Source organism: Paroedura picta, chromosome 18 (genome assembly GCF_049243985.1).
Source record: "Paroedura picta isolate Pp20150507F chromosome 18, Ppicta_v3.0, whole genome shotgun sequence".
Lineage (NCBI taxonomy): Eukaryota > Metazoa > Chordata > Lepidosauria > Squamata > Gekkonidae > Paroedura > Paroedura picta.
The window spans coordinates 13748010-13760012 of record NC_135386.1 but is presented as its reverse complement, the minus strand read 5'-3'; the positions used below and the strand labels follow the sequence as shown (position 1 = coordinate 13760012).

Sequence of the window (12003 nt, the reverse complement as noted above, 5' to 3'; positions counted from 1 at the left end):
AGTTCAAATCCCCTGGTCCAGATGAAATGCACCCGAGAGTACTCAAAGAACTTTCCAGAGAACTTGCACAGCCCTTGTCCATCATCTTCGGAACCTCTTTAAGGACTGGAGATGTCCCGGAGGACTGGAAAAGAGCAAACGTTATTCCGATCTTCAAAAAAGGGAGGAAGGATGACCCGGGAAACTACAGACCAGTGAGTCTGACCTCCGTTGTGGGGAAGATAATGGAACAGATATTAAAGGGAGTGATCTGCAAACATCTGGTGGATAATTTGGTGATCCAAGGAAGTCAGCATGGATTTGTCTCCAACAGGTCCTGCCAGACCAACCTAGTTTCCTTTTTTGACCAAGTAACAGGTTTGCTGGATCGAGGAAATTCGGTTGATGTCGTTTACTTGGATTTTAGTAAAGCTTTTGACAAGGTTCCCCATGATGTTCTGATGGATAAGTTGAAGGACTGCAATCTGGATTTTCAGATAGTTAGGTGGATAGGGAATTGGTTAGAGAACCGCACTCAAAGAGTTGTTGTCAATGGTGTTTCATCAGACTGGAGAGAGGTGAGTAGCGGGGTACCTCAGGGCTCGGTGCTCGGCCCGGTACTTTTTAACATATTTATTAATGATCTAGATGAGGGGGTGGAGGGACTACTCATCAAGTTTGCAGATGACACCAAATTGGGAGGACTGGCAAATACTCCGGAAGATAGAGACAGAGTTCAACGAGATCTGAACACAATGGAAAAATGGGCAAATGAGAACAAGATGCAATTTAATAAAGATAAGTGTAAAGTTCTGCATCTGGGTCAGAAAAATGAAAAGCATGCCTACTGGATGGGGGATACGCTTCTAGGTAGCACTGTGTGTGAACGAGACCTTGGGGTACTTGTGGATTGTAAACTAAACATGAGCAGGCAGTGTGATGCAGCGGTAAAAAAGGCAAATGCCATTTTGGGCTGTATCAACAGAGGCATCACATCAAAATCACAAGATGTCATAGTCCCATTGTATACGGCACTGGTCAGACCACACCTGGAGTACTGTGTGCAGTTCTGGAGGCCTCACTTCAAGGACATCGATAAAATTGAAAGGGTACAGAGGAGAGCGACGAAGATGATCTGGGGCCAAGGGACCAAGCCCTATGAAGATAGGTTGAGGGACTTGGGAATGTTCAGCCTGGAGAAAAGGAGGTTGAGAGGGGACATGATAGCCCTCTTTAAGTATTTGAAAGGTTGTCACTTGGAGGAGGGCAGGATGCTGTTTCTGCTGGCTGCAGAGGAAAGGACACGCAGTAATGGGTTTAAACTTCAAGTACAACGATATAGGCTAGATATCAGGAAAAAGTTTTTCACAGTCAGAGTAGTTCAGCAGTGGAATAGGCTGCCTAAGGAGGTGGTGAGCGCCCCCTCACTGGAAGTCTTCAAGCAAAGGTTGGATACACACTTTTCTTGGATGCTTTAGGATGCTTAGGGCTAATCCTGCGTTGAGCAGGGGGTTGGACTAGATGGCCTGTATGGCCCCTTCCAACTCTATGATTCTATGATTCTATGACCATTATCTTAATACACAGGCTTACAGTGTTGTGTTCCTCCCCCAAAAAACAATTAATTATTAGTAATAACGTGTATATACTGCAAAGCTTCATGCACAGTATTTTGTAGAATCATAGCAAACATGCAGGTCTCTGCCTTAAGTAATGGGAGAGCCAGCTTGGTGTAGTGGTTAGGAGCGCAGACTTCTAATCTGGAGAGTCAGGTTTGATTCCCCCAGTCCTCTTCTACATGCAGCCAGCTGGGTGACCTTGGGCTAGTCACAGTCCTGTTAGAGCTGTTCTTGCAGCACAGCTCTCAGAGCTCTCTCAGCCCTACCTGTCTCACAGGGTGTCTGCTGTGGGGAGAGGAAGGGCAGGCGATTGTAAGCAGCTTTGAGACTCCTTCAGGGAGCGAAAAGTAGAATATAAAAACCAACTCTTTTTTTTCTACAATGTTAGGTGTAACTAGGATGTTCTAATTCTGTGCCAGAACTTAGGGACAACAGTGAAGTTGGTGGGCAACAGATTCATGACAGGCCAAAGGAAATACCAGTCCGGGAAAATGAATCATCAAATTATGTAATTTGCTGCTTGTGAAAGTATTGACGTTACTGAGCAATGGTGGATTGAGCAGGGAATTAGCTTCGTGATATACCTGGTTGCTTGGCTTATCAGGAGCAGAGATTTGGACTAATATTTGGGAAGGCTGCATTTGAACCCCCACATCTGAATCCCCCCTCTGCAGTGGAAGCTTGCAGAGTGGCCACACTCCCCTCACTCTCAGAACTGTGGTGAGGTTAAATGAAGGTGAGCTTCTTTGGACCTTGGTTGGCGAGAAAGAAGGGGCATAAATGAAGTTTATAATACAACTAATGACATGGAGAAGAAGCCCATCAATGTCTCCTATCCGTGGCCACTAAAGGACACAAAGGCAGTAGACCTCTGGATATTAGTTTCGGGAAGCTACCTTGGTTTATATGCTCCACCTTTGGTCCTCCAGGGCAGTGAAGTGACTATTGTGTGAAATGGAATGCTGGACTCTATGATCCATCTCTCTGTACAAAAAATAGCATAAGATCACCTCTAGGTTGCTTCTTACATTCCGTTCGATCGGGGAAGATGGAGATGTGGGGTCAGTCAAAGGGTGGTCCTGAGCTTTGTTGTGGTGCGGATGTGGCAAAAGGCAAACAGCCCTGAGGAGTTCTTATAATGTTGGGTCCAGCATGCTGGTGGAAGGTATATGTTGTAGCCACTTTGCTGAAGCAAAGCAGGTTATGGGCCCGGATGGGAGACCTCCTGCAAAACCTGGTTTGCGTCAGCGCCATGAAAGATCAGGAGGGTTATAAGCAAATTATAAAAAATCAAGAATTTCAAATCAGTCACCAGGAAAATATATTTATTTATTTATATTTATTTATATTTATTTATATTTAATATAAATAAATATATAATAAATATGTGTGTATATATATATATATATATATATATACATATTTCACTGTATGCAGTGAAGGTCTAGCAGGCCACACTGAGATGGACATTCAAGAACCTGTGTTGAAAACAAATGCTGCTCTGACCCTAGAGCTAGGGTCTAATTCAATTCTATACCGAAGAGAGAGAGGGATGCTTTATGATCTGTTGTAAAACTCACCCAGTTTTCTGGGCCGTAGGCACTTTAGGACATGCACTTTGATATGCCCCAAGGAGCAGTGTTCATTAAGGGACCCAGATAAGCTTCTGAGGAGTCCTGAGGGCATGCAGGGAGTTGTGAGGGCTGGCTGGTCCTTCAGGTCTAGACAGAGCACTCTTAGAAGTGCCCTTCTGTTCTCTCCAAACTCTGTGATCAGGGCACCGATGTTATTAGCCAGTGACACTTGCATCATTAAGAAGTACGAGAGGAAGAGGGGAACGTTAATCAGACCTGGCTCCTTAAATCGATCTTTGTGGAACCATTTGCCTGAGACAAGAGATGATGGGCGATTAGGTAGTTCCAAAAGCAATTTCTAGGTTATGATTCTTTTTACTGGACAAAAAATATATTGACGTACAACACAGACAGGAGAGGGAATGGATGGCTGTGATTTTCTGACATAAGGGCCATTGTGTTGGCGTGTTCCTGGATTTTGGAGTGGTGGTGATCACTTAAGAGAGGACATATGGCAACCCCTCCACCATCCCTAAATTCCTGTGACTCTCTTAATTACACAAGCAAAGGCATTCGTGTCTCATGTTGATGTGTGCTCAGTCACCAGGCATGCGTGAAGACAAAGCATGTTGGCTGCCATTATGCAATCAACCTTATCAGCACAAAAGTGAAGAAGAATAGGGGAGAAAGATTGGGCAGGCAAGAAACCTGCACAGGATAAGATTCTGGAGCATTCCCTAAAAGTAGGTGCTAGTGTTATTACAAATTTGCATTGTAACATGATCATGTTAAATTTTTAAAAAATACGGAGAGGAGAGGGGCTCAGGCGGGAGGAGAGGCTGGTAGTAGAGTTGTGACAGCACTATTGGAGGTGAGGATGAAGGCAGACCTCGCTGGATGACCGCAAATTGCCATCCAGAGGAGGAGGGAGGAAATTGCAGTATCCGGAAATTCACAAACTGGAATTGCATTCAGATCTACTCCTTAAATGCCAGATTTTTGTGTAATTCTTTTGTTAATCCCAGGGATTTTAAGAATACCAGAATGCTATTTTACTCGAAAAGATCTGCGCGGCGGCAAAAATAAGAAGTCCGAATCGAAAGCCATGTCACTCATTCAGCCGGCTGATTTTTCCCTCCTGTTTCCCCCCCCCCCTTCTTTTTAAGGAAAAAGAGAGAGACAAAGAGAAGACGAAAGAGAGAGATTCCAAGGAGAAGGACAAGGACAAGAAAACACTCAATGGACATGCCTTCAGCACGATCCGAATGGTGGGACCCATCGTCTGCTACCATTGCTCCAAGACTTTCAACAAGGATTCCTTTGCATGTGCAAGTAAGTTGGCTGTTGGCTTTGTGCGGCATATAATGATGGATTTACGCAGGGATCGTCTTAATCAAAATGTTGACGTTGGTGAAGTGAACTGGAATGGAGGTCATTTTGGCCTCAGGGAGAGACTTGCTAGGGTACAAAAAGGCTCAGGTGACATGACCTTTTTCTGGCTGAAAAGTAGCAACGGAGACCTACATGACATTTTGGCGTGAGGTGATGAAATAAGCCTCAGGTTATATGTGCATATAATTGTGCTTTTGCATATCCTCTAATACTTGTTTATTAAACCTGTACAAGGGTGTCAGAGAGAGGGGTTCTAGCACAGCCCACTCCTTGCTGGTGCTCTGCTTTGCACAAGGCTTGTGATTGTAAGAGAGCATTTGGAGCATACACTGAACTTGAGTTAGCAGTGTGACTTGTGGCTAAAAAGGCAGATGGGATTTTGGCCTGTATCGAAAGTACTATAGTGTCCATGACTGTTTACGCCCTGGGAACTTCACTGCCCCAGCTCCCATGCAGGAGTACAAATCGGGGGCGGATGAGGTGCACCAGGCCAAATGCTCCCCCTTGTGGGTGCAGGAAGAGGTGGGGCAATCTGCCATGACTAAAACTCCAGGCTACAGCCCGCATGAAACCTCCAGTGCGTAAACTGTCCATATTGTGTGAGGTGATGTTACCATTTTACTCTGGTCTTGTTCGACCTCTCTTAGAAAACAGTGTTCAGTTTGGGTCACCACAATTGAAGAGGGATGTAGAGAAACTGGAGTGTGTCCAGAGGAGGGCTATAAAGATGGTGAAGAGTGTGGAGACCAAGCCGTATGAGGAAAGGTTGAGGTGATATGATAGCCAAATTCAAGTACTCAAAGGGCTGTCACATAGAGGATGGAGCAGAGTTGTTTTCTGTTGCTCAATGGGTTGAAAATAATTTTTGCCTTAACATCTGGAAGAAGTTCTTGACAGTTAGAGCAGTTCCTCATTAGAACAAGCTTCATTGGGAGGTGGTGGGTTCTCCTTCCATGGAAGTTTTTAAGCAGAGGCTAGATCTAACAGATTGCTGAGTCGTTAAAGTTAGGCAGATTGTGAATGGGTGGGCAGAAGGGATTGTGTTGGTGCTTGGCTCTTGTGGCCCTTTCTTGCATGCCTAGGGAAATGCTGCTCACCACTTTGGGATCGGGAGGCAAAATTCCTGAGTCATATACAAAAACAAAGTTCCACCCCCCCCCCATTCTTTTTCCATTAGTCCCAAAAGGAATGTCTAATAGTATCATATTAATCTTTAGTATCTTCCGGATTAGTGCATGTATTTGTAGTCAAAAAAACTTGCCTTCTAACATGTCCAACAAAGATGAAAAATGTCCCTTCATGTTGTTCACATGTCCATCAAATATTATGCATGTTTTTATACATTTTAGATAGCCTTTCTTTTGTCTAATACCAATGATATGTCATCTTATAAAAGTTCTCCCTAAGGTTAGAACTCAGTGTAAATTTAATACCCTCAATCCACATATTTTTCCATTGTTCCATTTGGATATCATGTCCAACATTTTTTGGCAATTTTATCATGCATTCTTTCACAGATGCTTCCTTTGTCTCAAATTTTAATAAAACGTTATGCATTTTAGCAATCACATGTTCATCATTTGTTCATAGTTTGATCTCAAAGGCAGCTTTAGTTTGATCAAAACTTTTTAATCTGCTTTAAATTGTTCCAATAATTGGACATAAAAGCACCATTGTCAGGAATAGCCTTCTGTTATCATTTTACACGTCCCCTGTGAAAAATCCTTTATCACGATATATCATCCACATATCTTTAAGTATCATTTCTTGCCTGTAAACCACTTATTGGGCTGAAATCCATAAAGGTGTTTTCTGTCATAATCTAAATGCATATTTATTCCATATTCTTAAAATGGCACACACTCTCGTTGCACTTGGCAACTGTATGAAATGGCAAAATCCATGGGCAAATAGCAGCTGAATTGAACTGAAACTGCATTATTTAACATTTGTTAAATCTTTGGTCTGCTGAGTCTGCTGAGTGTCAACCGCAGCATTGGCCTCCTCTACATAACTCTGCTAGAAGTCTTTTTTCATTTTCCTTTTTTTTTTTAGGAGGAGGGAGCAAAAATATTGGAGCAGTAGGGTCACCGACTTGGCCCGTTAAAACAAAAAAGAAATAGAATTCTAATGGCCCTATAAAGGCTAACCACATTTATTCCCATATGAGCATTAGTGAGACAGATCTCACTTCTTCTGATATAATGGGAAGAAAGAAGCACTTCTACCTCATTATTACAGCAAATTGCAGAAGGAGGGAGAGGGAAAAGGGAGGAGTTAATCAGAGAAGCCTGGAATAATCAATTAAGTGAGAGCCACCTAGTCCAGCTCACTAACCACTGTGCCATTCCATCTCTGAGAGAGGCAGTAGTTTACTGGGAAGATAGTCCTGGGATATGAAGTTTAGAGAAAGACAGCTTCCAGGTCTGAGGATACAAATAGTCATACTTGCATTGTATGTTTAAAAAGCAGTTTAAATATGGGATTTCTCTCATCCCCCTGCCTTGAGAAAGAGGGATTTTAGAACTCACCTGCATAGCCTGCCATCTATATTAATTATAGGGTTCAAGTGAGGCTTGAAAAGGAGAAAGGTGGATGCTGATTCACACCAGCTGTGTGTCTAGAGCAGAGGTAGTCAAACTGCGGCCCTCCAGATTTGCATGGACAACAATTCCCAGAAGCCCCTGCCAGCATTCGCTGGCAGGGGCTTCTGGGAATTGTAGTCCATGGACATCTGGAGGGCCGCAGTTTGACTACCCCTGGTCTAGAGGGAGGAGAGGTGCGCCTGACTCACAGACAATGATGCAATTGGGTACTTCCCTCCCCGTCACATTACGTTTAGAAAGGCAAAAGTGATTCCTGTTACCTGAAGGAGGAATTTCCTGCCTTTGCCTCTTTGTTGCTGTTCACTCAGGTCATCTAGAGAGGCTGCCCAGTAAAGATCCTCTAAAGCCATTTGCTTCCCTTCCCCACACCCACCCCAATAAAAATGGTAAATAGCTGGAGAAAGAATGGGGCACGATTCTTGGTCCTATTCAGTTGTCTGAAGGCTTTATTTAGTCCATGTTCCTTAGATATTTATATCCCACTTTTCTCCCCAATGGGAAGCCAACACCCTCCTCTTCTCTGCCACTCTATCCCACAACAACCTTGCGAAGTAGCTTAGGCTGAGTGACTAGCCCGTGGCCATGCAGTGAGCTTCTGTGGCCAGGTAGGTTTGCCAGTCCTTGTCAAACACTCTACCCACTATGCCGCACTGCTTTGTATTATGGGAATCTTGGAATGGAAAGGATGAGTGACTTACATTTGTTTTTTTATCTTCCAAATACTGTTTTCCGTCACTGTTGGTTTCTACGGGCTTCGAGGAAATGTTTTGGGTTCGCTCTCCCCCAGTCCTCAGCGCGTGCCACTGCCCCGTATTCTTAAACTTGTTTTCATCCCCGAGGCCACCTGCTCCCACGGACTGTTTTCAAACACAAATCTCCGCACAAATCCACTCTTGTTGAGAACTGACTGGAGTCGATGTACCTTTGCGTGCTGCTGGCGTTCTCTTTAAAAGCCCCGGGAATTTTCACGAAAGGTCGCAAACGCCGGTGGTCCCCAGAGCTGCTGCTGTGTGCGGAAAGAAGCCGAGATTGTCGAATTTCAAAGGCCTTTTTGAAAACTTCAAGAGGGGACTGCAACGGCGGCCTGCTCTTCTGATCAGGTCCATGTTCACCTCTGTTGTTCTTCCTTTCTACAGATTGTGATATCATTGTCCATAAAAGCTGCATGGAGACTGTCATCGCTTGTGGCAAGGCCAGGCTGAAGGTAAGAGTTCTCTTGTTCTTTGGCGTGCAGATGAGGGTGAATAGACGAGGGCGTGGCAGAAGCCGTAGGGTTTGAACTGCTGTATCTTTGGAAGTGAGATGACTTTCTCAAGCTCTGCAGATCTCTGGTTATTTGGTCAGCTCCTGAAGCTGACAAAGATATTTCCACGGATCCTCTGCAGCAGTGGTTCTCACCCTTCCTATTGCCACGACCCTTTAATACAGTTCCTCATGTTGTGGGGACCCCCAACCATAAAATTATGCAAGGGTTCTTTCATAGAACTTAAACCAAAACTGACCCATGGCGTGAAGATCCATTGCTCATGACTGTATAGAAATTGTTTTTTTTCTGGGGTTTCTCAGTTCAGTTCTGCCTCTTGTCCCGCCATTCCAGACAGACGCATGCTCTATCTCGATCTACCCCGCAAGGCTGTTGTGTGGATGGTGCCCCCTAGGACAAGCTGCTTGCCCTACCGTGACCCCTGTGAAAGGGTCATCCGACCCCCAAAGAGGGCCCAACCCCCAGATTGAGAACCACTGCTCTACAGGGTAGACCAGGCTTTCACAGCCAGGGTTTCATGATGGCCCTGGAAGGGTTTCCTGAATGGGGTGGGAGTTAATGTTTAATATATTTTTAACTTTTGTTAAACATTTATCAGGTGATATGACCCTGTATGGTCATGTCGACCCCCCCCTCCCCCATGGCCTATGATGGGCCTGGAGGGGGGTAGCAAGGGGAAGGGTCCCGGTGGGCATGTACACAGCTATTCTGCATGACCGTACCGCTTCTGGGGTTATGGCGAAACACTGAGAGAGATCAAAAAGAGGGAAGTCAAACTTGGTAAAATTAACACAAAGTTTCAAGCTCCATTCTAACCCTTGGATATCCCCCCACCCCTCCTGCAAGTCTTTCTCCATATGTAAAATGTCTGTTTCTAGCAGTTGCTGCATTTATGCTAGGTCAACTGAATGCTTGGCCTGCAGTGAATTTGCCAGTCCTCTCTTCTGGGGGCCTCTGTTGTGACTCATGTTTTATTGTTCTGTGGCCTTTCCATTGCGAAAACTTTGGATTTCCCTCATTTTGAGCAAGTAACAACTTGTCTTTGAACTGGCAGTAGTTTCCTTTTAGGCACAACTCCTGTGGTTACACAATCTCTGACTGGATTCTTGTCTATACCTTGGAGACACTGTCCTTTTAAGTAAGAATGTGACAATCTTGCGATTTTGCTAGTGGAATTGTTATAGATATCTCAACTTTTAATTGTATTGTATGACCTCTGGTCAAAGGAGCTTCCTGTTAATAAAGGAACGTTTCTAGATGTTTTGGTCTTGGAAGCTAGAAGCTCCATGTATGGTTTACAGAGTGTCAGAATAGTTTCAGAGTCTGTCCATGCAGCAGCTGTTGGAATATTGGCCTGGATTGGCCAAATTGCATTTGCGATTTCTTTTTGTTTTTTTTAAAACACCAAGAAAACGCTTCTGATGTTTTCCATTTTGTGGGAGAATTTGATATTGGGACACTTTAAAACAATGCCGCCTCTGTGTTGTGAGGTGACAGATTTGCAAATTTGTGCAGAAGACTACACTGCAGGACTTCCTGAATATCACTAATGGTGTTTCCTCTTAAGCAAGGCTGCTAGGATTAGGTCGAAACTGCCTTTGAAGGGCCTGCATGTTTGCATGGAGGGCCAGCTTTGAGTTGCTGTACAGCTGTGTGGAGTGATCTGAAATTCAGGGTAGGACTAGGGAGACCAAGGTTCGAATCCACCCTTGGACATAAATAAAGTGGGGCCAGTTGCTCCTTCTAACCTACCTCAGAGGGTTGTTGTAAGGGTAAAACAGCTGAGTGCTATGTATGGTGCCTTAGAGGAAGGGTCGAATCTGTGTATTACATTAAAAAAAATCAGATCCTTTCTTCAAGAGGTCAAGGTGGCATTCATGGTTCTCCCCTCCTTATTTTACTCTCACAACAACCCTGTCAGGTAGGTTTGACCAGAGGTCATGTGGTAATTAGCGTGGCTGAGGGGAGTTTGCAACGGGATCGTCCAGATTTCCTTCCAGCACCATTCCACACTGAAATAGAACCATAAGGGCTAGACACATGTTTCAATACACTATTTCTAATCCGAGGTGGACATTCACCTGGTCTTTTTCTTTCCTCTTCAGAAAGGTGGCCTTCAGACGCATGATACATCCTCGTTACCTACAGTCATTATGAGAAATAAGAGTGAGTACCATTTCCCGCATTGCAGCTTCCCCAAATCTCGTAGTTTTGCATCGAAGCAGTCTCGGGTCATTGTGGCAGTAAAGGATGCTGGCTTGGCCTGCTTGTAAAGTGGGGGCCCTTGGCAGGCTCAGAGGAGGTTGCAATTCCAGAAAACTCCAGAGACACACACCAAATTGTGCTGTACACGCCATTGGCCCATTCTACACCTGCCCGGGGATGTTCGTTCTGCTTCCCTTGAAACTGGGGAGGCTTCCTTTCTCTCCCCCCCCCTCCAAAAAAATACAAATCACTGCCTGTTGTTGTGAACTGCCTGTTGCCCTTCAAAAGCTACTAAACAGCTCTTGATAAGCTGCATTTATTTTCTGGCTGCATCTGTACATTATGAACCTTCTTTGCATGGGCTTTCTCCCCCCCCCCCCCCGAAATTCCAGATATTGGTTTTAACGTCGTGCTCATCCTTCCGCGATCCCCTTGTAGGTTCCCAGCCAAAGGAGAGACCTCGCTCTGCGATTCTGGCCCCAGACGAGACCTCTGCTCCCCCCGTCTTCAACAGCAGGAGATCCCAGCAGAACATGTCCCTTTCCAAAAGCGTCTCCATTCAGAACATCGCCGGGTAAGTCTCTGCATTCCACACCAAGACATGCACAGTCAAAGGTGGTGGAGATCCTTCTTCGGTGGGAGACCTCCTGCCAGCAGCCCTCTCTGCCTGCCACTGCGCCAAGCAGAAGCAAGAGAACCAACTCACAAAATTGGCCTAGAGTTTCCAGGGATGCCTGGAACGGGTGTGATGGTGTACAGGATATCTTGTCCCTGGCCCATGCAGGCAACCGTAGAAAATTAGTCAAGGGGCCCTTAGTAGAATGTTTAGAGGCATGCTTTGCACGAAGCATGCCCCATTAAAGGATTTTGGGTAGCAGGGCAGTAGGCAGCGAGGATGCTCTTTGCTGGCCAGATGGAACAGCGGCCTGAATTTTGCGTGTTTTTTTGGAAACATGCACACAGCACTCCCATGTTTTGTACATAAACGACAAGGCAAGGCTAGTGTATTAGAGTTGTCCTTTCCGATTTCTTATTTGCTGCTGCTTGGGAATTCTAACCACGGTTCTGTCAAAACGGCACTCTGGGGAAAAGATCCGTGGAGGCACAGGGGCTGGGGAGGGAAAAAGCAATGGACGAGGTTAAGCCTTCCTTTGCATAGTTGCTTTTCCTCTGAGAGTTGTCCTTTGTCCTCCAGAGTGGGAAACGATGAGAACATGCTACACACGTGGAAGTTTCTTTCTCAGTCTACGGACTCGTTGAATAAGATCAGCCGCGTGAACGAATCCATGGAGTCATTAACGGATGAAGGTAAAGTGCTGGGGAGACGGTGAGGCTGGAGAAATGATAAATGGTAGGCAGAGGAA

General features: G+C 45.1%; 1 protein-coding gene across 4 annotated transcripts in view; it reads left to right on the top strand.

The window, feature by feature from the left end:
• Positions 1-12003, top strand: part of AKAP13 (A-kinase anchoring protein 13) — a 117186-nt gene that overhangs the window by 85929 nt on the left and 19254 nt on the right. For all 4 annotated transcript variants that reach the window (XM_077317444.1, XM_077317443.1, XM_077317441.1 and 1 more), the window contains 5 exons: positions 4339-4504; positions 8307-8374; positions 10540-10600; positions 11078-11213; positions 11835-11947. In XM_077317444.1, the coding sequence (XP_077173559.1) occupies positions 4339-4504; positions 8307-8374; positions 10540-10600; positions 11078-11213; positions 11835-11947 (544 nt within the window). The remainder of the gene's footprint in view (positions 1-4338; positions 4505-8306; positions 8375-10539; positions 10601-11077; positions 11214-11834; positions 11948-12003) is intronic.